The sequence below is a fragment of the Electrona antarctica genome (assembly GCF_951216825.1).
Source record: "Electrona antarctica genome assembly, chromosome: 2".
In the NCBI taxonomy this organism is placed as follows: Eukaryota; Metazoa; Chordata; class Actinopteri; order Myctophiformes; family Myctophidae; genus Electrona; species Electrona antarctica.
In genome coordinates, this window is record NC_136807.1 from 50,733,082 (window position 1) to 50,757,199 (window position 24,118).

A 24,118-nucleotide genomic window follows, 5' to 3' on the forward strand; every position below is an offset into this window, starting at 1 on the left:
TACCTGGCAAATGTAAGTATATACTTATGACATCATGGCTTTGCCATCAAAATAGCATAAATCAATATTAAAACATTGTTTGCCTGGGCCATGGCTCAATGGTCCAGGCACCTTGGCTGGTAATCCAGTCTGGCAGTGTGCTGTGGGTTCAACTCCCGATCCCGACGGCCTTTACTGCATGTCCCCCCCCCCCCCCCCATCTCTCTCCCCATTTCCTGTCAGCCTACTGTCTGTCCCTCCATAAAAACTATAAAATAAAGGTGGCCTTACACTAGCCCATTTTTTTCAATCTGAAATCTGATGGCACCACACTACAGGATAATCGGAGCGGGGCAGAGCAAATATCAAACATTCTTGATGTTGATCGGGCCGATCCCGATCGCGCTTTGAGCGGCCCGATTGAGTCGGGCACCCCCCGAGCGTCAAAAGTGCCTGATTATCGGCTAGTGTAAGGCCACCTTAAAGGCGTAAGCCACAAAAAAACATTAAAAAATGTTTTTATGTATTTGCCTTGTAGGTGCTGCTGAGTTCATCCTACTACTGTCCCATGCTTCCTTGCTGCTATATCCCTGACTCGACCTACATTTTATAGCCTCGTAAAAAATAATTGTGCATAGCATGTTTTCTGTATATTCAAAATGGCTGCAACTGGACCTACGTTTTGGACTATATCACTTTGCTGGGGCTGTATTTTAATAATAATCTTTATCTAGTTTATGTAGCCTAATATTTGATTAATGTAATCTTTGAAATTACATAATCTGCTCATGGTTAATCCACAGTTGGTGATACAAAATTGTCAAGATGGCCACCAGTTATACATAATGACTGCAACTGGCGGCCATCTTGAAAATTTAGGAATTCTACATGGCCCGAAATCGATTATCAATTAGGGTCAAATGAAGGTCATCTGTACCAACTGAACAATGTCAATGTCAATTTCCCGCCAGACTATTTTCAGTATTTTGTCATATGTGCCCTGTGCATTTTGTTTATTTGTATTACCAGGCAAACAAAAATGTATTCTTTATTCATATGTTCAACGGCAAAAACACAATTAAATCGTTAATCGCAATAATTTGTGTGACAATTAACAGTTTAAGGGCCCCAGACAGAGATCAAATCAATTCAATTTTATTTGTATAGCACATTTAAAAACGACTCTCATCGTACCAAAGTGCTTCACAGGTCAAAGAAAAACAATACGATACAGTGCAATACAATACATCAGTGAAACAATAAAATAAAATAATAATAATAAAAAACAATGCATAGTTATGGTACAGTAGACAAGAGGGGGGAGTATTATGGGGACTGGAAGGCTTGAGAGTAGAGGAACGTTTTGAGCCTAGACTTAAAACTCTCAGTGGAGGGGGCAGATCTGACAGTGAGAGGAATGCTGTTCCAAAGTATGGGAGCTGCGACAGCAAAAGCTCGGTCGCCCCTGAGCCTCTTCCTTGTCGCTGGGACTTCTAGGAGTCTGCTGACCTGAGGGTCCTGATGGAGGTCAGAGATGTAGGATCACCGTCAAGTTCAAGTTCACGGTCAGTTGCCACTTGCCAGAGACGGAGATTGACAAATAGGACGGAGATTAATGATATCAAAACCGGTCGCATCGCTCCACAGCCTAGGAGCGCTTGTTGCCCAATCCTCGGTGTTGCACAACAGTGGCACGTCATCGAAAATGTTCCCTGCCTGTTTAGCGGACGAAAACGAAAATCTTAAAACGTTCATAACTCACGATCTAAATCATCCCGTCTAATTATGAAAAAAGATCCTGTGTTAGATGGCGCTCCGCGGTCCAGTCGCTAGTCGCGATAGATTTATTCTTACCTCCCGTTGTTGTCGATCGACTCTAGAGTGGTGTGGCTATTGTTAGCTGCTACACAGACATGCACAACAACTTCTGGTCGGTCCGCCGGTAAAAGTGGTCCGGGCGCTATAAATGATGGGCACATTTTATTAATGGATTAAATAGGCACGGGCCCTCAAGGTGTTAATGGTCAACTTAAATGTGTTATCTTGACAGCCCTAGTGGCACCACCCTACCGTGGCACTTGCCATGGATGGTTAGGAATTGAGGGCCTCGAGGGGGCCGTACATATGTTCCCCAGGTTCTACATATATGTTATCCCACCCCGCAAAAAAGGTTATTTGTTCCCCGCTTACAATAAACCTAACCGTAACCCCTAATCGCCCTAAACCTAAGCTAAGTGGGGAACATAACCCATGGAACATCATCAGTGCCCATACCCGAGGCGGAGTTGGCGAACTTGGCGAAATGGCCTTTCTGTGTGGAGTTTGCATGTTTGCATCTTTGTAATGTTAGTGTTAGTAAAAAGCAGGTAAAAGAGTAACGTTTGAGGCAGACTAACATCAGTCACTTTTCCATTCACTGTAGAAGGAGGTGCGGAGAAACCGCAGATATGTCGTCTCCGCCTACAGGAAATACGTTGCCTGTGACCATGAGACCTGTTTCTGAATCGGTCTATAGGAATGACCCCGCCTCGGGCCGTTTTGATGAATGTGCCATCCATGTAAACATGAAAAGACAAAGCAAAGAGATAGGTGACTCTCATACACGATCCTCCAAACATAATATGCATTATAGATAATTAAAAAACAAAAAAATGCCTTGTTTTTGTTGATATTTACTTCGAAGAAAATTCCTTCAAAAGGTAACAAATCAACACAATATTTAGTGGGTAAACGTTCTCAGCAAGAGACATTTTCCATTAAAATAATTACAACAAGAATCTTGACACAATTAGCCCTTTGCTAAGCCAAACCCACTCTACTCTGCGATGGCTCTCTGTCCTTTTCACCCATTGAGATGCATGTTAAATGCCGGGATTTCTCCATATAAATTAATCGATCATTTCAGTAGCAAGAGCTTCAAAATGTCTTCTAAATCTAGTCAACAAGGCCTGCAGTAGGCTATTGCACTGGACAAATGTGCATGACATTATTTCAATAAACTGGAAATACAAGGAAATTGAGGGACTCAATCAAATCCAACAGGAGTTTTCATGTAATGCATGGTAAGACTATGGTGATTAGTATTATTGCTCTGGGTGGGTGAGTCGTGTAATTTTCCCGACGTTAAGCTGTGTATATGTTCAACACAGCCATGCAAAATAACATTGACAGCGTCAGCTATGAGGTGTCGAAAGCTTTCCATCCTTATCAAAGGTTGATAAACTATTTGGATTGGCATTGGAGAATTGCTTTTGGGGTGGGATTTAGCAAAGGTCTAATTATGCTGTTTGAGGAACAACCAAATGGTTTATCTGGCACCAAAAGTGATGTTCCTAAGCTCCATCGCTCCTCGATTACAAAATATTATTTGAGTTTAAATGACCCAAAAGAAAAAAGAAAAAAAAGGCTTGTCTACGATGAAACACGAGAAATCCCCAGTCATTCAGACAGAAAGTCAGTTCCGTTCCAAAAAGAAATCATTATTCAGACTGAACAAGAAACTCATTTCCGTCCCATGCCGCAGCCCACTCAACATCGCCAACGTCATCAACACTCTGTGTGGTTGAAGACAAAAGCAAAGCACGCTTCCGGGCCAGTACGGAACGCACGCTTCTGAATCCGGGGACGCACGTTTCACCCGCAGCATCTCCGACGACCTCGTCGTAGATCCTCTTAAGGGACTTTGACGGGTCCGTTTCGATCGCCCGAGTCATCCTCTGCACGATGGCAGAGGCCGAAATAACATCGCCATCGTCTCCGTGGTTGTGTTCTGGCACGTGTAAAACGGTGATCTCTGGATCTTCGTCGTCCATGTTGAACGCAGAGGTTTGCATGAACACACCGCAGGTCTTCCTCCAACAGCGCCAGAAGATTTTGGTACCCTTTGTTTTGTTTTTTTGGTAGCGGTATCCGTCATGTACCAGAATCCTGCCTCTTCGATTGCCCGGCAGTAGCCTGGCTGTAATCACAATGTTTACACAATCAGAAAAACAATAGCATTAATAATATATGTCAACAATATAAATATATCAACAATATTAAAAACAATAATGACAACAATAATAATATTAAAGGACCACTTCACCACTTTTCAACTTATCTTAATATAATTGGTCCTAATGTTCATGATAAAACAAATTTTCCCTATACTAAGTCTGTCTCTCATAGGAGGGCAGAAACCCGTCCACCCGAGACATCATCATCTCCCTTCTGGCTCCAAAACTGTGGAATGCACTTCCCGTTGCAGTCAGAACTGCAGCATCACTCCCAATCTTCCGCCGTAGTCTGAAAACCCACCTTTTCAGACTCCATCATTGCCCATATCACTTACCCTACCCCCTTAGATAGCACTTTTGTAGACTTAGATAGCATTTGATACAGACTTATAGCATTTTATGTAGACAGCACTATAATTGCATTGTATGTAGTCATAGCACGTCATAGTACATATACAAGCATAGTATAGGATATGTGTATAGTTTATATGTATAGTTTCAGATAGATATTCCACTGTTATGTTCTTAGCTTACGCATGTTTCATGATAAATGCTTTTTATGTATGTGATGTATTCCCATGCTTTTTTGTTCTTGCTTAATGTAAATCGCTCTGGATTAAGAGTGTCTGCTAAATGCCTAAATTGTAAATTGTAGGCTGATTTATTTATTTTTTAAGATTTAAGATTAAAAAAATATATAGATATATTTAGATTAGTATTATCGTGAGAACGATGGCTTCCATTATCAATTTGCAACTTTTCAGGAATAGAAAGCCTGCAGTTTCTATTAGCTTGGATTCCCCATCGATGATGTCACTGGTGGATGGGTTTCTGAACTGCCCACAGCCCTCCCATGAGACACAGAGTAGAAAAAGAACTGTGCCATTTTATCATGAACATTAGTTAGGACCAATTATATGAAGGATGGTTGAAAAGTGGTGAAGTGGTCCTTGAAATGTTCCTATGAATGAATTGAATATGAAGGACCCCAATGGAAAACAGCAATAGGCGTTCTTGTGGTTATAAATCCTCTTAGCAGACCTTGTGTCCTGTGCTTCTTTCTGCAAACTGTTAAAGTATTCAATCAATCATTCAATCAATCAATGTAGGCCAACTCTAGGCCTGTAAACGTGATTGAAACAAATAGCCTAGAAGAGTAGTTTTCAACCCTTTTCCTTACAAGGCCCATTATTTATTCTGCATTTGAGCCACGGACCATCATTTGATGACATTTAGCCTCTCAGACCCAAAACATAGAATACATTGTTGTTGAATAAGATTTTGTCCCCACTTCCATGCTCTCATTAGGAGAGATAACAGGCAAACATAACAGGTCTTATACATTCTCAAATTGTGTAGACTTGTAAATTAAGTAATGCAGTTTCTAACAATAATTGAACTCTTGAGAGCGTAAAATGAAACCAAATGGACCCATGGGTCCATTTGGTTTCTTTGTACACTCTCAAGAGTTAAAGATCTAATTTGGTCCATTTGGTTACCAACTCCATCATTTAGCTGGGGACCACCTGGAACCCTCTCAAGGACCACTGGACACTGGTGGTCCCCGGACAACTGGTTGAAAACCACTGGCCTAGAAGATAGTCCATTCATTATTATTATATTATTATATATCTTACCCGTTCTGAATATATGAACACCAAATTATGTACGATGTGGGTAATACAATGTAATAGATCACATTACTGATTGGGAGGGAATTGTCCTGTCTCGCTATAGCGCATGTAGGTTACGATATCGCAAACATAGCGGATTTATCCCCCAAAAAGCATGTTTTTGCAATAAACATTTTGGCGTCCCCTAATGAAAATGGAATTGCTTTGGGCTCTCTGTTGATTAATTAAACCACCCTCAACATGTGAATGAAATGTGGGGTGGATTGGACATTCCGTTGGTAATTTGCGTAATTTTTTGTCAAACAGGCCTCCGATTCCAGCCGAACGATAAGTTTTTTGTGAGATTTGCACAAAAGCTGTAGGTGGAAGAGCAAATAGTGTGTTTTGAAAATGGCGGAAAATCTATCCTTGTGCAAATGGGCGCAGCTCATATGGGGAGATGCGCCATGACCCAAGGAATCCAGGGCAAGTGAAGTTTTGATTTTCCGACCTACGGTTCAAGAGTTATAAGGCAAAATGTAATGTGGGCTGTTAGCTGTAGCTCTGATGGTTTCTGAGAGAAAAATACTTTTCGCATTTTCCCATGTCAATTATTAACTCATTCATCACCACCAGGGGGCGCCAAAAGGCCCAGACCGCCACCATATATCTTTTATTTTATTATATATATATATATATTTTTTTTTTTTGTAAAAGTCTTAAAAAAAAACTAAAACACGAAAAACACGTCCTTGGCGCTCCAGGACATCATGAAAAAGAAGTTAAATAAGTCCTTGGCGGTTAATCAATAATTTGTTGAAAAAGGGCTTCGTTAAGACTACCTCCGTAATATTATGGTCAATGCCTGTGTGAAAAGTCGGAGCGATTGGTGCAGGCAGTGAGGAGCTACGACAGTGTTTCAGACATTCATTCACTCATTCACTCACTCAGACATTGAGTGAATTATAGTATTATATGATGATGATGATTGTTGATGTTAATATTATTGTTAAATAATCACTTCTAATACCCAAGGACGTCCACACACGTCTTATCAAATAAAACTAAGGACGTGTGGGGACATCAACGCATTGACTGCCAAGTACGACATAGCTCGTCTTTTAATGTTTTATTGCGACCATAGGTCGCAGATTACTAGGGATGGGTCCGATTTGTCGACAAATCGATTATCATTAACGGGACCCGAAATCGATTATGAAAATTAATAATCGATAATCGGGAAAAAAAATAAAAGTTTTTTTTTTTTTCTTTTTTTTTTTAAATGAAAATCTGTTGGAAAGGCAATACTGTCATCCAAACAGGACAGGGCTATAGGCCTACCAAAGTGTGCCTGGGATGTGTCTGTGTAGCTGCATGAGGAGTGTGAGTCATTGAGTGTGAGTGGAGATTGATTCCAATCAAGATACATGTTTGGAGGATTTAGCAGGTGTTGGGAATTTACCTAATCAGGCCTAGGCTGGGGTTGCTATGGTGATCAATTGGCTTAAAGAAAATATATATATATATATATTTATTTTTATTTTTATTTATTTTTGTGGGGGGGCGGGGGCGGGTGGGGCTTATCGATTTGTTGATAATTGATTCATATTGAATTATGCTAATCGATTTTCATTTTTGACACATTTACACATCCCTACAGATTACTATGTAAACTTGCAAAACCTGTCCGTCCGTCACTCATATTTGGTTGTCATTCCATCACGCCATGTGACATCACACCTCATGACACGTCACACCACCATATATGGACGGCAGTCCATTGCGCCTCGTGACATCACGCCTCGTGACACCACCAAATATGGCCGTCAGTTCATCACGCCTCGTGACACGCTCCATATATGGCCGTCTCCATATATAAAGATCACGACACTGACCACATCAAACCCTGGATAGCCATACATGGAGAACACTGGATCATCAGCTAGATCTGCATATATGGAGCTGACCTGTTCTGACAATCCATGTGTTGATCCTTCCCCACCCGTCCTTCCTCTTCGATGTCTCCCTTCTGACTGATATCTGTCCATTCAAATTCTAGACGGGCCCGCCCCAAAGTTATTAGTGCAGAAGCGCCCGGCAGTTGGCGAAAACTAAAGTTAAACGAAATTTAAGGCCCGGCCATACCTGGCCATCAAACCCTGTACACACTGCCCCCGCTGCCACCCTTAGATCTCCATATATGGAGCTGACCTGTTCTTACATTCCATATGTTGATCTGACCTCATCAAACCCTGTAGACTCAAGACACGCTCCATATAATTTATGGCCAGACCTCATGAAATCCTGTACACTCAAGACACTGCCCCCCCTTAGATCTCCAAATCTTTGTTAGCCTGTGCTGAACTATTGTTACTGCCATTTAGCCATGTATGAGTTAAGGCCCGGCCATACCTGGCCATCAAACCCTGTACACACAAGACACTGCCCCCGCTGCCACCTTTAGATCTCCATATATGGAGCTGACCTGTTCTGACATTCCATATGTTGATCTGACCTCATCAAACCCTGTACACTCAAGACACGCTCCATATATGGCCAGTACAGAATTTATTCCATATGTTGTTCTGACCCCCCATGACAAAGCGCCAGTGCTCCCCCAGCAGTCTGCCGTCACCCAGGTGGATGCGTGCGCGTGACCTCGCCCCGCAGGGCGTCTTACTGGTATTGATTCAGTTTGAGATTGCGCTATATTACCGTCTATTACAGCAACGTCATCAACACTCTGTGAGGTTGGAACGCACACTGCTGTACAACTGTACAACTCTGAGAGTGTACAAATACAGACCAATAAAGGTCCATTTGGGTACCTAACTATCATTTAGCTGGGGACCCCCTGGAACTGCCTCAAGGACCCCACTTTGGGAACCACTGCTCTAAACCAGAAACCATGCAGGCTGGGCCAGGCTAGGCTACACTAATCCTAGGACAACTGGTCCACCTGGATGGGTGGGCACCTGGAAAACTGCAAAATGGACGAGTGGACACCTAGACAACTGGGCACCTGGACCTGGACAACTGACACCTGGACAACTGGGCACCTGGACGAGTGGGCACTGGGCAACACGGCCCAATCTCTAGATGTTCGGGCAGCTTCACTGCCCGAACCTCGAGTGACCCTAATTGATAATCAACCTCGGACCACGCAGAAGTCCAACATTTTCAAGATGGCCCGCCAGTTTTTAAATTGGCTGCAACTGGACCTATGTTTTGGACAATATCACTTTGCTGGGACTGAAAAACTTAGATTTTCCCCAACTTTTGATATATAAACAACATGAAAAGACAAAGCAAAGAGAAAGTAGACTCTCATACATGATCCTCCAAAAATAATATGCATTATAGATAGGGGTGCACGATTATGAAATTATGACCGATATCCGATCTCAAATAATCTCTCGATTATTTGCAGGGTCATATCTGCCGATACCGAGGCCCTATATGGGCTTGGCCCAAAGCCTATTAATAAAGTATTCAATCAATCAATAAATAGCATATACCCTTTTCCAAGTGTCTGTTTTCACAACTGAATGAATACTGAATGAGTAGAGAAATTAAATGTAGTTTAAGTTTCAATTTTCATTATTGTTTGCTGATGTAAACCGATTAAATAATCTGTATTATTTTGAGACCGTTCCGATATCGATATGGCATTTTTATGGCCGATATGGCCAATTCCGATTATGCTACAGATTCATCGTGCATCCTTAATTATAGATAATAAAAAATAATAAAAGAAAAACTGCCTTGTTTTTGTTAGATTTTTACTTGGAACAAAATACCTTCAAAAGATAAATCAACAGTAGTGGGTAGTGGTTCTGAGCAGGAGACATTTCCCATTAACACCCCAGCGATTTGCAGCTTCAGAGCCTATTTCAAGGTTGCTCTGCGCCATTTTGGAAGTAGCTAGATGTAGCCAAACCACCCCTGAGGGGATCGACAACAACGGGAAGTATGATTACTTCTAACGCGACGGGCCGTCAAAAACACAATCTTTAGTTAGAATTGGAAGCATTGATTTAGATCAAGAGTTATTCACGTTTTAAGATTTTTCCACTAAAATGGAGGGGGACCACTTTGGATGACGTCCCAACCGGAAATGACATCGAATGTTGCCCAATCGACGCTCCCAGCCTGTAGAGCGCTGTGCTCTGTTGCTAGCGTGCTAATGTTCCGTCTTTTGATTAATCTCCGTCCTTTTGCCGCTCGGAGTGTTAACAGAAAAAGAACGAGAATCTTGACAACAATTATGCTGTTTGAGGAACAACAAAATGGTTTCTTTGACACCAGTAATGTTGTTCCTATAAGCTCCATCGCCCCTCGATTACAAAATATTATTTGAGTATAAATGACCCAAAAGAAGAAAGAAAAGGCTGAGCGCCTTGGCAACACATTCAGACAGAAAGTCAGTTCCGTCCCATAAAGAATTCCCCAGTCATTCAGACTGAACAAGAAAGTCAGTTCCGTCCCATAAAGAATTCCCCAGTCATTCAGACTGAACAAGAAACTCAGTTCCGTCCCATGCCGCAGCCCACTCAACAACGCCAACGTCATCAACACTCTGTGTGGTTGAAGACAAAAGCAAAGCACGCTTCCGGGCCAGTACGGAACGCACGCTTCTGTATCCGGGGATGTACGTTTCACTCGCAGCATCTCTGACGACCTCGTCGTAGACCCTCTTAAGGGACTTTGTCGGGTCCGTTTCGATCGCCCGGGTCATCCTCTGCACAATGTCAGAGGCCGAAATAACATCGCCATCATTTCCGTGGTTGTGTTCTGGCACGTGTAAAATGGCGATATCTGGATCGTCTTCGTCCATGTTGAACGCAGAGGTTTGCATGAAGACAGCGCAGGTCTTCCTCCAACAGCGCCAGAAGATTTTGGTACCTCTTGTTAAATTTCTTTGGTAGCGGTATCCGTCATGTACCAGAATCCTGCCTCTCCCTTTGCCCGGCTGTAGCCTGGCTGTAATCACAATCATTAATCAGAATAATAATAGCATTAATAACAATATCAACAATAATAAAATAATACTAATATAGGCTAACAACAATAATAATAATAATTAAAGCTGCAAGCAGCGATGACCGGGCCCTCACACATCTGTGCACGTTACGGGCAAATGTCAACCAATCAGAACTGGGAGCAGCGCTAAGTAACTGTAATGAAGGACAAGGATTTTCACCTGAGCCCAATGGGGCGACTCAAAGCTCTCTACAACAAACTGTTCAAGTTATGGCAAATGATGGACCGACCAATCGGAAGAGGACTATCAATCGAATCAAGTGATATTTCTCAAAAGTCTGTACGACAAACTTTTGAAAAGTTATGGGACAAAATAGGAACTATCAAATAACGACCATTCAGAAGAGGGGGCAGGGCTAAGTTACACTAATGAAGGTCAAGGACTCTGAACCAAGTCGAATGACACCACCACCCAAAGTCTGTACAACAAGCAGTTCAATACTTAAATATAAAACAAAAACTTGATCTTGTAGATGTGCTATTTTAATGTTTCATCGTTAAAGTCTTTTGTGCACGCTGAGCGGGTTTGATTTGGAACCGACTAACTGACCATCCTGCCAGGAGCAGTTTGTTAAAGTGCAACACATGAAAATGGCATGAATTGCTACAAAACACCACAATACATTCAAAATGGCTGACTTCCTGACTGTTCAACCTCAAAAACGCGATTCATTTCGGATAAGATACTTTTATTTTATTTGTTTCGATCAAGTAGACAGGCCTAGAGTTGGCCTATATTGATTGATTGATTGATTGATTGATTGATTGAATACTTTTTACAGTTTGCAGAAAAGTACAGTTCAATACAAGGTCTGCTAAGAGGATTTAAAACCCAAGAAAGCCTATGTTGTTTTTGCCATTGGGGTCCTTCATATTCAATTCATAGGAACATTTAAAATATGCTTTCATTCACCTTTCACCAATCCCGTGTAGGCGTGAGGGCCAGCGGCCCGAACTCTAGTCTTAGATCTTCTAGTCCTCTTCATGGGTTTCGGCTCCGTTTCCATCGCCTGAGTCATCCTGTGTAAAATGGCAGTGGTCGCAATGACATCGCCATCGTTTTGGTGGTTGTGTTCTGGCACGTGTAAAATGGTGATCTCTGGATCTTCTTCGTCCATGTTGAACGCAGAGGTTTGCATGAAGACGCCGCAGGTCTTCCTCCAACAGCGCCAGAAGATTTTGGTACCCCTCGTTTTATTTCTTTGGTAGCGGAATCCGTCATGTACCAGAATCCTGCCTCTTCGTTGGCCCGGCTGTAGCCTGGCTGTAATCACAATCATTAATCAGAATAATAATAGCATTAATAACAATAACAGTAAAATAATACTAATAGGCCTATAGGCTAACAATAATAATAACTAGATGTATGTAATCTGACACCTCAGCCATATCAAGCACAAGTAGTCATTACTCATACGCATGAGTGACGGCTTTCGATGGTGACGTATGTCGATCAGTGTCGGTGGATTAAAGGAAATGCCTCTATGTATATGTAATTTTTAAGCCCTTATTGGCCCCCACAAAAGCCCATATTGGCCCCCCACACAAGCCCTTATTGGCCCCCCACACAAGCCCTTATTGGCCCCCACACAAGCCCTTATCCCCCCCCCCCCCCACACATAAGCTCTGTGTTGCGCCCCCCCCCCCCCCCCCCCCCCCCCCCCCATTCATTAAATGAATACAGGTTAGTGTTGTTTTTTTCAGATTTTAGTCTTTTTAATAACACACAATTTAGTCTTGGTCCTATTTAGTCATCTGGAAAAACCTTAGTCTTTTAGTCTTAGTCAACAAAATGAAAACTGGTTGTGATGTTTAAAGGTCTGGTGCAATCAGGGCTCCAGCGTGTGACCTATTAGGTCGCATATGCTACTTAATTTCTTAAAACACATTTTGTGCCCAAGACGTCTGTGGACGTCTTTGGTATTACCGCACGTGCAGTGCCCAAGACGTCTGTGGACGTCTTTATAAAAAAAAGAAAAGAATGTTTGTTTGTTTTTTTAATACGTGGTGCCAAAGTTTGTGTTTTCGCCATTGAGAATGCATTGGGCGTTTAAATTAACTAACTCAGAAACTATAAAACATTTCAAAGTAAAAAGTTCCAGCATGTGTCTCCACAGCTGAATTAAAATAAATTAATGGATTTTCTAGGTGAAAGTGATTTTCACCCACTTTTGCGTGGGCGCACAAAGGTGTGAGTTAAAATATAACGAGGTCGCACCGGTGTTACTTATTGCTTTCACTCCCCGCCTCAACCATGAGGCAGCCGCACGGGCATTAGTGCGATAATAAAATATGACTTTCTTCTGACTCGTTCCGCCGAGTCTCGCGTCTCTCTCTCTCTCTCTCTCTCTCTCTGAGTGCCTGTCTTGTCTGCACACGTGTCGTCACATACAACGCGGCAGCGGCGAGCTCACTGATCAACCCCGAAAAAAAGAAAACAAAGAATTCAGCAATAAGCAGCCGTGCACTATAGTTTCCCTGCTGAATCCACGGAGACAGCAGACACAGAACATGTCCCCAAACACTGAGGTAAACTTGTTTGTTTGATTCAACATAAAGTGCCACCGAAAAATAGCTTCCAATAGCTTGTTATTTTGCGTCGAGTAGCGCTGTGTGCAGGGCAGGCTACCTAGTACATGATCGACTCGGCCAACAAAATACATCTCCCACGTGAAACCTGAAGGGTGCCTGCTTTTGTTAAGACATACCATTGGTCCGATATCTCAAACTCTCACCCTAACCTCCCATGGGGCAGCACAACTAAATCTAACCCGCTCCCAAACCTTAACGCACCCCTCACCAACCTTAATCTTGTCGTTTTAACGCACCCCTCACCAACCTTAATCTTGTCGTTTTAACGCACCCTTCACCAACCTTAATCTTGTCGTTTTAACGCACCCCAAACCAACCTTAATCCGGTTGTTTTAACGCACCCCTCACCAACCTTAATCCGGTCGGCTTAACGCACCCCTCACCAACCTTAATCTGGTCGTTTTAACGCACCCTTCACCAACCTTAATCCGGTCGTTTTAACGCACCCCTCACCAACCTTAATCCGGTCGTTTTAACGCACCCCTCACCAACCTTAAACCGGTCGTTTTAACGCACCCTTCACCAACCTTAATCCGGTCGTTTTAACGCACCCCTCACCAACCTTAATCCGGTCGTTTTAACGCACCCCTCACCAACCTTAATCCGGTCGTCATAACGCACCCCTCACCAACCTTAATCCGGTCGTCATAACGCACCCCTCACCAACCTTAATCCGGTCGTCTTAACGCACCCCTCACCAACCTTAATCCGGTCGTTTTAACGCACCCCTCACCAACCTTAATCCGGTCGTTTTAACGCACCCCTCACCAACCTTAATCTTGTCATTTTAACGCACCCCTCACCAACCTTAATCTTGTCGTTTTAACGCACCCTTCACCAACCTTAATCTTGTCGTTTTAACGCACCCCTCACCAACCTTAATCCGGTTGTTTTAACGCACCCCTCACCAACCTTAATCCGGTCGTTTTAACGCACCCCTCACCAACCTTAATCCGGTCGTTTTAACGCACCCCTCACCAACCTTAATCTTGTCGTTTTAACGCACCCCTCACCAACCTTAATCTTGTCGTTTTAACGCACCCTTCACCAACCTTAATCTTGTCGTTTTAACGCACCCCTCACCAACCTTAATCCGGTTGTTTTAACGCACCCCTCACCAACCTTAATCCGGTCGGTTTAACGCATCCCTCACCAACCTTAATCTGGTCGTTTTAATGCACCCTTCACCAACCTTAATCCGGTCGTTTTAACGCACCCCTCACCAACCTTAATCCGGTCGTTTTAACGCACCCCTAACCAACCTTAATCCGGTCGTTTTAACGCACCCCTCACCAACCTTAATCCGGTCGTTTTAACGCACCCCTCACCAACCTTAATCCGGTCGTTTTAACGCACCCCTCACCAACCTTAATCCGGTCGTCATAACGCACCCCTCACCAACCTTAATCCGGTCGTCTTAACGCACCCCTCACCAACCTTAATCCGGTCGTCTTAACGCACCCCTCACCAACCTTAATCCGGTCGTTTTAACGCACCCCTCACCAACCTTAATCCGGTCGTTTTAACGCACCCCTCACCAACCTTAATCCGGTCGTTTTAACGCACCCCTCACCAACCTTAATCCGGTCGTCATAACGCACCCCTCACCAACCTTAATCCGGTCGTTTTAACGCACCCCTCACCAACCTTAATCCGGTCGTCTTAACGCACCCCTCACCAACCTTAATCCGGTCGTTTTAACGCACCCCTCACCAACCTTAATCCGGTCGTTTTAACGCACGCCTCACCAACCTTAATCCGGTCGTTTTAACGCACCCCTCACCAACCTTAATCCGGTCGTTTTAACGCACCCCTCACCAACCTTAATCCGGTCGTTTTAACGCACCCCTCACCAACCTTAATCCGGTCGTTTTAACGCACCCCTCACCAACCTTAATCCGGTCGTTTTAACGCACCCCTCACCAACCTTAATCCGGTCGTCTTAACGCACCCCTCACCAACCTTAAACCGGTCGTTTTAACGCACCCCTCACCAACCTTAATCCGGTCGTTTTAACGCACCCCTCACCAACCTTAATCCGGTCGTTTTAACGCACCCCTCACCAACCTTAATCCGGTCGTTTTAACGCACCCTTCACCAACCTTAATCCGGTCGTTTTAACGCACCCTTCACCAACCTTAATCCGGTCGTTTTAACGCACCCCTCACCAACCTTAATCCGGTCGTTTTAACGCACCCCTCACCAACCTTAATCCGGTCGTTTTAACGCACCCCTCACCAACCTTAATCCGGTCGTCTTAACGCACCCCTCACCAACCTTAATCCGGTCGTTTTAACGCACCCCTCACCAACCTTAATCCGGTCGTTTTAACGCACCCCTGACCAACCTTTGTTGGGTTATATTTGACGTACGACGTATTGCATGCTGAAAATAGCAGATTTACAAGCTCACACTGCATCGCGTCCACCACACGTTGTGAGCTTGTAGATCATCTATTTTCAGGACATGGAAATGCAGGCTGAGACAGAAACTTTTCCCTTCACAATAAAAGCACATCAGCTTTCACATGTTGGGGCTTCATTCCATATAAAGACAGAAGCAATTGAAGTGGGCAAAGATTACGAATTATGTGGCATTGCACATTGCAAAAGGGTGCAGGAAGAGTGGGCACGTAAACATTGTGGGCACCTCAGTGTTAAATATCCTTATTGGCCATGTAGAAGGGGTGTCTCATTTATGTTTCATATTGCCAAATGATTGATTGATTGATTGATATATTTATTAACATTACACTTGATTACAAGAGGGTCCACCTTATTCAAATCATCAAAACATTTAGAGACAAACAAATAGACACTTCTATATAGCCAAAAAAAAGTCAAGAGGAATTCATCATAAAGGAGGTAAAAAGGGAAAAGAAACATATACAGTGAGGGGGAAAAGGGGTGGGTGGTGGGGGGGGGTTCAGATTTTACGGGGGCCAGTTTTGAATTGCAGCCGTCCGTAGGTGCCCTTTGAGCATGGTTTTGAAGGAGTCAAGGGATTTGCATGTCTTAATGACTGTTGGTAGGGCGTTCCACATTTTGGTGGCATGGGAGCGAAAATAATTTAGTCCCTCGTTTGTGCCGAATCTGGGTTGCACATGGTTTGTTGCACTCCCTCTGGTGTTGTGGGTGTGGACTTCGTTAACATTAAGGAAGTATTTAGACAGGTACATGGGTATCTTGGTGGTGTATCGAATCTTGTGGACCAGACCCATTGCAAGATGCTGTACTCTGTCGTCGACCCTAAGCCATTCCAGCCTGTCAAAGTGGGCAGGGGTGAGGTGGGTTCGGGGGGTGAGGCCAAGTAGGAGCCTGACCAGTTTGTTTTGGGAAGCCTGGAGCCTTGTTTTAAGGGCCTTTGAGGTGCTGTGGTACCAAGAGGTGCATGCATAGTCAAAGAAACCTTGTACGAGGGCTCCTGTTAGGGTCTTCAAGGTGTTTTTGTTGACCAGTGAGGAGATCCTGTAAAGGAATCTTGTTCTTGATAATAAAAAAATCACACCCGTGTGAACTGAGTGGTGCAACTCCCCCCCTTACACCCACCCCCCCCCCCCTCTCTCTCTCGCTCTCATTAGCAGGCAACAGTGCAGCACTATTTCTCTCTCTCTGTTTCTGGCAGGACAGCGCCCCTACTGGTACTCATGAGTCACACATGAGTCACACACAAACATAGGTTAACACGAGTCACATAGGTGTCACACGGACACGGACATTGCTGTTCCTTGGAGTGGTTGCACCACTCAAAAATGCACTATAGGTTAATTATAATAATTTCCATGCCATCATGCCCAGGTAGCTTATAAAAACACACATAATAACCTGTGTGTGTGTGTGTGTGTGTGTGTGTGTGTGTGTGTGTGTGTGTGTGTGTGTGTGTGTGTGTGTGTGTGTGTGTGTGTGTGTGTGTGTGTGTGTGTGTGTGTGTGTGTGTGTGTGCGCGCGCGTGCGTGCATGCGAGCGTGCGAGAGATAAAAATATAAATATTCCATGTCATGTGCTTAATTTAAGGCGTTTATGCTTCAGCCAAGAAAACCTTTGATAGCCTTGGTGATAAGGTCATGTATTAATACCACGCTATACAAAGAAAAAGATGGTGCTACGAAATTTGTGGTGGAGCTACCAACTGAAAAGGTAGGTAGGTACAGTAGGTGGGTAGGTAGGTAGTGCTACCTGTGAAAAGGTTAGTCTACTCTGGAGCCCTGGGTGCAATGAAAATAAGGAGGCATTTTATTTTCACCCTGAAACAGAAAGCGGTATGTTTTTGAACCAATCAGAACCCCAGGCTATGGGACGTAGCTCTGTTATGTATGCATGGAGATTGTTTACAAAGTCACAGAGAGATCACCCTGAGCAAGACCTACGCTGTAAAGACTATCATTTGTTTGGGCGGAAGTTGCGGGATTTTAGCGGAAGTATCGCCCAAGGAAATGACGTTGATGCTTTACAAATCAGTTTACATTCTCCGCGAATGAAACAAGTGTCGGGAAAATATCGTATCCGGGGGAAATACATCTGACGGATACATCCGCCGATAGCTTCTCTGCCTTACGTTGTGACGAGGCTTTTCTTTTCGCAGATAAGTAAGCCTGGGACCAAGGCTACAGAGAGATGGGCAGCAAAGCTTGTGACTTATTTCCAACCTATATGACATCTTGAATGAGATTAAAAATGTAACGAGTAGTTCTGTAATCAGAAGCAGCTGTGTTTGGAGGAGGACGCAGCAATGGGAATAAAACATTTGAATTGAATCAAGATTAATTTGACACTCGACACATCATCACACATCACGTTTTCGTTCAAAGGAAGTAATTCAAATTGGATTTTTATGGGCTTTTGATATAAAAAAACAAAAATGAAACTTTCCCAATTTTTTTGGTATCCATTGTTAGGTAGGCCTATGCCCATATGATGGCCACGGATATGCTCATAAACTTATTTTTCATTTCACTGGGTCTTTAAGCTATATGATAATAGCACAAAAAACATGCAGGAATCCTGGTATCTAAACTTCCTCCACTTGGCCAGCCGGGGCACCTGATGGAGGTGAATAACGTGTTCCTTCCACACACTACATCCAACTGGGGAAACTCCCTAAGGTTGTGTGTTTTTTTTACGGTTTCATGAAATCTCGACGGTCTCGTCAGCCAAACCGTGTCACGTGACATGTGAGGGGTGCCCGTGATTAGTGTTTACGGAAGCAGTAGAAGAGAGAATGGCAGCTTCAGTTTCCATCCAAGTTGTCCGTCTGTGTGTGTGTGTGTGTGTGTGTGTGTGTGTGTGTGTGTGTGTGCGCGTGTGAGAGATAAAAAATATAAATATTCCATGTTATGTGCTTAATTTAAGTGTGTGTGTGTGTGTGTGTGTGTGTGTTAGATGGTAGCATGGGTCCACACGGAACCAAAAACATGAGTGCCGGAAATATTGACTTGTCCCTCGGGCAGGGTCGGTTTTTACCAAATTCCCATGGGTCTTGTTCTGGGAATCTGAAATGCAGTTAACCCATTTAGGCCTGACGTCGAAATTTAAAAGCAAATCTTCTAAATCATGACCGTTTTCTGAAAACCCTATGTTCCTATAACAGTGGTGCTCAAACTATTTCATGTCAAGGACCCCAAAATTATATGTAATTGGCCCTGACACCCATCTGAAAATATGTAGTTCCAGGGTCCCCCAGAAGCAAAGATTTGATTTAAAAACGTTCGCTCTGAAAGAATATATATATTCAAATATTTGCTGCATTTTCAAGATTTTTCAAAAATAGCAGATCTACAAGCTCAATCTGCTATCTTTCAAAAGCTAAAGTATAACATAATCCTTAAAACACCAAAAGGGGTTCCCATCCAGAATGGGTCCCGTGAGGACCCTAGATTAAAAAACTATATATATAAACACACAGCGTGCGCATGCAAATACACACACACACACACACACACACACACACAATCTATATTAATGCAATCATCATGGCGGCCACCTTGAGCGAGGTGAAAATACAAATCAAAGGGTATAGCGAGCATGCCCTGAAAGGAAAGTCAGATGGTTTGGACAGTTTTGTTGTGATGTCGACGGCTTTGGTAAGAACGGCGGCATCGGTGCCTATTATGCAACCCTCCGCTGCGCTGCGTCGGAGAGGCAGGGACGACGCTCCTATAGACGAGCAGTCTCATGTCATGGTGAAAATAGGCATATATGGCTACAAAGTAATAATATTTAGGACGACCGTTGAGCCGATTCTACTCTATGGCTCCGAGACATGGACACGTTCAAAGAAATTAGAGAAATGGTTGGATGGCACTTACACCCACCTTCTAATGAGAGCGCAAAATCTGTCTTGGAAGAGCCACCCATCTACTAATCTAATATACGGCAACCTTCCCCGTCTTTCTTTACTGGTCCGATCCAGAAGAACACAGTTTGCCGGCCACTGCTACAGAGCTGACAATGAGGTTATATCTTCCCTTCTTCTCTGGAATCCTGCCTTCCCTGATGTCATCGCTAGGGTCACATGCATCAGTAAGCAGGAACTGGGGATGGCAATGAAGGACCGGAAAGTCTAGCGTGGCATTGTGAAATTCACAATCTCGACCGCGGTCGAAAAATGATGATGGCTCCATCTATTTAGGATCGGATGCAATTTTAACCAGCTCCATTTCGGACCGGGTCCAATGAATTATGAATCCTTCTCGGCTCCGTTCGGTGCAAATACCAGAGGGTGAGGGGGGAGAGTTTAGGGTTAGGATGTCACCAAATTGGGCCTTTTGACTCAAAGACTTTCAGCTTTCAGGAACCAAAAATCAGACCCGTCTGAAGTGAGTGGTGCAAAAAAAAAACTCAGCTTCCCATGATGCACTGCCCATGTGAAGCTCAACAGTGCCAACATTCTCACCTGTTGGTACCCTAAACAGACATGCATTCATACAACATGGACAGACATTGCTGGGCATTGGAGTACTGCACCCTATGGTTTCACCACTCAAAAATACACATAATTATTCTAACTACACCTGGGGGTCTATTAGAGTAATGTTAGCTCCATAGACGCATACAAAACAGAAAAAGTACAAAAATCACAGCACCCCATCTTTAAGGTGATAGCCCTTGTTTTTTTGTATTTGTTTTACCTGGGAGTGTCTCTGACTCTGGAAGAGTGTAGCACATGGTCTTCCTGTGTCGACAATTACTTGACGCCAATGTTGACACAACAGCCTCTTCCTGTTCCTCTTTAATCTGTGGAGGTTCTGGGTCCTCCTGGACCGGACTCATGGGGCTCATCTCCTCATATACAGATGAAACCTCTTCACAGAGACAGAATGACAGAAAAGAGTACCATCAGCACCACACAACTCAAAGTGTAGTTCAGCTACAAGCTTCTCTACGTCTTAAACGCTGTGTAAACATGTGTTTGACACATGAAGCATGAATTCAGTGGCGGCCTTAGGAATCTGTTTCAAGACCAAATATGAGGCCCCCAATCTATGACATAATTATTCTACTGATACAGGCGTATTGATACAAATAGTTTTGACTGTTCAATATCGTGCGCAGCCATTACTCGACAATTACGCAGCAACAACACATCTCCTTGTCCTGTTGGCCCTTCGCAATAAAGTGTCTCCCCTTTACCTCTCAATGTCGCACATTTTACCCAGGTTATTAACAGGAAATAGGTGTAATTGTGGGAGAGAGCAAGGCAACGAGTGAGCGAGAGAGAGAGAGAGGGCCAAGGGTGGCCAGAGGTTGACTGCCGTCTGGCGGTCAGTCGGAGCTTGGAGGCCCCCTAGCCCCTTTCGGGACCCTTCCTTTTCTGAATTTTAGACGGCGGTACCCTAGGGTCCCTCATAGGTTTATCCACTCTCCATAGGACGCAGCTTTACCTACTGTCTGTTCACGGAGACCCGCGGGGTTGCTTGAGCGTTGATGAGATGTTTCAAAGATGCATACAACAGCTATAGGAGACAGCGGGGACGTGTGCGAAAAGGCGCTAATCGGAGTTGCCGTTAAGTATTTTTAATCTTTTTTTGAAATGTTGCTTCGCTGAACTAAGTGAACTTCTCTCTCTTCCTTGACTTCTCATTGTACCGCCTCCCGAGTGGTGACTGGCTAGCTGCGCGTCCTAGTTACTGCCTCTGATTGGCTGACCGCATACATGCAGGATGTTTTTAATGCTGTTGTGTCTTGGGAGGCGGGACATGGGAAGTGAGGAAGAGAGAATTTCAGAGAAGCCAAAACTTCAATAAAAGTACTTAACGGCAACTCTGATTAGCACCTTTTCGCACACGTTCCCGCTGTCTCCTATAGCTGTTACGCATATTTGAAACATCTCATCAACGCTCAAGCAACCGCGCAGGTCTCCGTGAACAGACAGTAGGTAAAGCTGCGTCCTATGGAGAGTGGAATAACCTACGAGGGACCCTAGGGTACCGCCGACCAAAATTCAGAAAAGGTAGCCGAGGGTCCCGAAAGGGGCTAGGAGGCCCCCCTGAGGGTGGAGGCCCGTTTCAATTGAAACTGGAAGCATAGCAAAGGCCTCCTATGAGCATGATGAACCAACCTGCTCTGTATAGTCTGATGTGTGGCTGTAGAATCATTTCCAGTCGTTTGTCTTGTTTCTCCAGCAGAGTGTCTAGTGTCTCCATCTCTCTCTGGAAGAGGTTGTACATGAACTCTCCTACCGCGCTGAGGCGCTCCAACATAAACACTCTGACATTAAGCGTCACACTACAAACATCATCGCCAAGCGGTTTGTCCAAAACACACAATATCTCCTCTCCCACCGACGTCATGTGTTCATTTATCTTCAGCCTTACAGACTCCATTTGACTCGTTGTACCTCCTTTAGGAGACATTTTCACCAACTGTAATATACTAATATAATGTGTAAAGCTCTCTGTTCCTACTGCAATATTCTTATGTGCAACGGTAACGGCAAAAATAACAACAACACGCCGCCATTACTCCGTTCCACCAACACAAAGAATCGCATTTACTTCCGATGCAAGAAAACGCAGCAAAAGTTCCAGTCAGACTGTTGTCGTTCGCCCCCTGGTGGTGGAGGAGGTCCAATACGTTATATTGGACCGTTGTCATGGATACCAGAGAGCGAAATGCTGTATTCAGACTGGCAGATGCAAAGATACAGTCTACCATTCATTTTCAGTGGAAGCCAGGCAGCGACGTGAAGATACATCCGACGTGTGTAGCTGCTGCAGTGCAAAGCTACAAAGTAAAAGATGTAGAAGTTGTAGGCCTATAGTTCTAGAAAACAAAATAAAGTTGAGCTGGTTTCAAGGAGTGATGTATTTTCACCTTGAGGCCACAAGAGGGCAGCTGAAGACTGACGCTGACTCAACCATCAGCCAACAGTGCAGAATGTGATGTTGATGTTCACTTTTAGACAGTGCTGGACAGTTTGACAGAAATATGGACACCAAGTGTGGTAAACAACATGGGGACCGCATGTAATTCAGACGGGGAATTAGTCGGACTAGCGTCTGCTCCCGTGCTTGGGGTACAGAAACAAATTATATTTGTAGTGCTAAAATTGTGGCATTATCAAACATCAAACATCTATGCGTCTACATGTTTGCCAGCTTTAGTTACTTGCAAATTTAGTTGCACTTTGCATATTATTATTATTATGACAAAACATATTAAGCCCTATTGTATACGTCAGCTATTAAAAAATAGCCAAGTGCAAATCTGCTATTTCTGAAATGGTTTGACAGAATCAGAAAAGTGCTTTTACTTTAGTAGCTACTGTAAGTATAGAAGCTCAAGCTCACACTTTATTGTGCATATATATATATATATTTTTTTTTTGGACACATTGTGAACTTGATTGCGGCTATGTTTAGCCAAATCTGATCTGATTTGATTCACTTGCAAATAACAAGTGTGGACAGTCAGTCAGTCCTAAAGATCAGCTCTGAGAAACAAACAAATTAAAGCCTTATACTTTATCATCAGGCCTGCCTCCATTCCCCCTGAGCTGCCACAGCTTAATCTGTAATTGAATATTCTTAAATGCTATCTTTTCTTGATTTTTTATTACACAATATACTTACTCTGTCCCTTTTCAATCCCGACACCTGTGTAGGTGCAGGATCGAAAAGGGCCGCAAAAACTATAACTAACATTAATTAACATTAATAAAAACTAGTGTAAACTAAAACTAAGCGTTGTCACAAAAAATAAAAACGAAATAATCTGATCTACAAGCTGGGAGGGAGATGTATAGACCCCTGGAGGACCCTGGTCAACTAAGTAGATATGTAAGTGGCTAAGGACTAAGCCCAGACTAATTCATCTCTCTCTCTCACACACACACACACACACACACACACACACACACACACACACACACACACACACACACACACACACACACACACACACCTTCTAAGTCATCATTTCAGACAGGGTGCGGCTCCAGACCTCTCTAGCAACTCTCGTGCTGGCATCACATGTACAGTCTGTGGAGTTGTTCATTTATTTCAATAGGCCTTTTTGATTTAGATTTTGATTCGATTTTTAAAACTATATATTTATAGGCCTAGTTCGTTTTTGGTGTGGATGGTGATTTATCATGGTTAAATCTGCACATACGTGCACACACAAACACACAATTAATATATTTGTTTCAAATGTCATCTCTATTTTAAGGTTCATATCATTTCATGGTTCTTTATCGGTTCCAGAGAGATTGTTTTTGCCAGACGATGTTATGCAACACGTGCAACAGTCCCTGGCAGGACTAGAGCGTTCAGTTGTACAACCTGTTTGGTTGAACACTTTGTTTTCACAAACACGACACACAGATATCAGTTGTATTTATCTTGGCCGTGAAACTTCAGCAAGAAGACCATGTTCTCCAGTCTTGTATGTGTGTATT

The 24,118-nt window shown here is 43.6% G+C and overlaps 1 protein-coding gene across 2 annotated transcripts; it reads right to left on the bottom strand.

Moving 5' to 3' along the window:
- Positions 1-2,549: 2,549 nt before the first annotated feature.
- On the bottom strand, positions 2,550-22,254 carry LOC306940561 (uncharacterized protein). Of its 2 annotated transcripts, none has more exons than XM_079525659.1 (4): positions 21,779-22,254; positions 20,349-20,522; positions 11,544-11,894; positions 2,550-3,937 (listed from the first exon to the last, which is right to left on the bottom strand). In XM_079525659.1, the coding sequence occupies exons 1-4, from the start codon at positions 22,071-22,073 to the stop codon at positions 3,459-3,461; spliced, it is 1,299 nt and encodes a 432-aa protein (XP_079381785.1). In that variant the 5' UTR covers positions 22,074-22,254; the 3' UTR covers positions 2,550-3,458. The 2 variants fall into 2 exon arrangements, with proteins under 2 accessions (XP_079381785.1, XP_079381784.1); XM_079525658.1 differs by lacking the exon at positions 2,550-3,937 and adding an exon at positions 9,374-10,570.
- Positions 22,255-24,118: the final 1,864 nt, after the last annotated feature.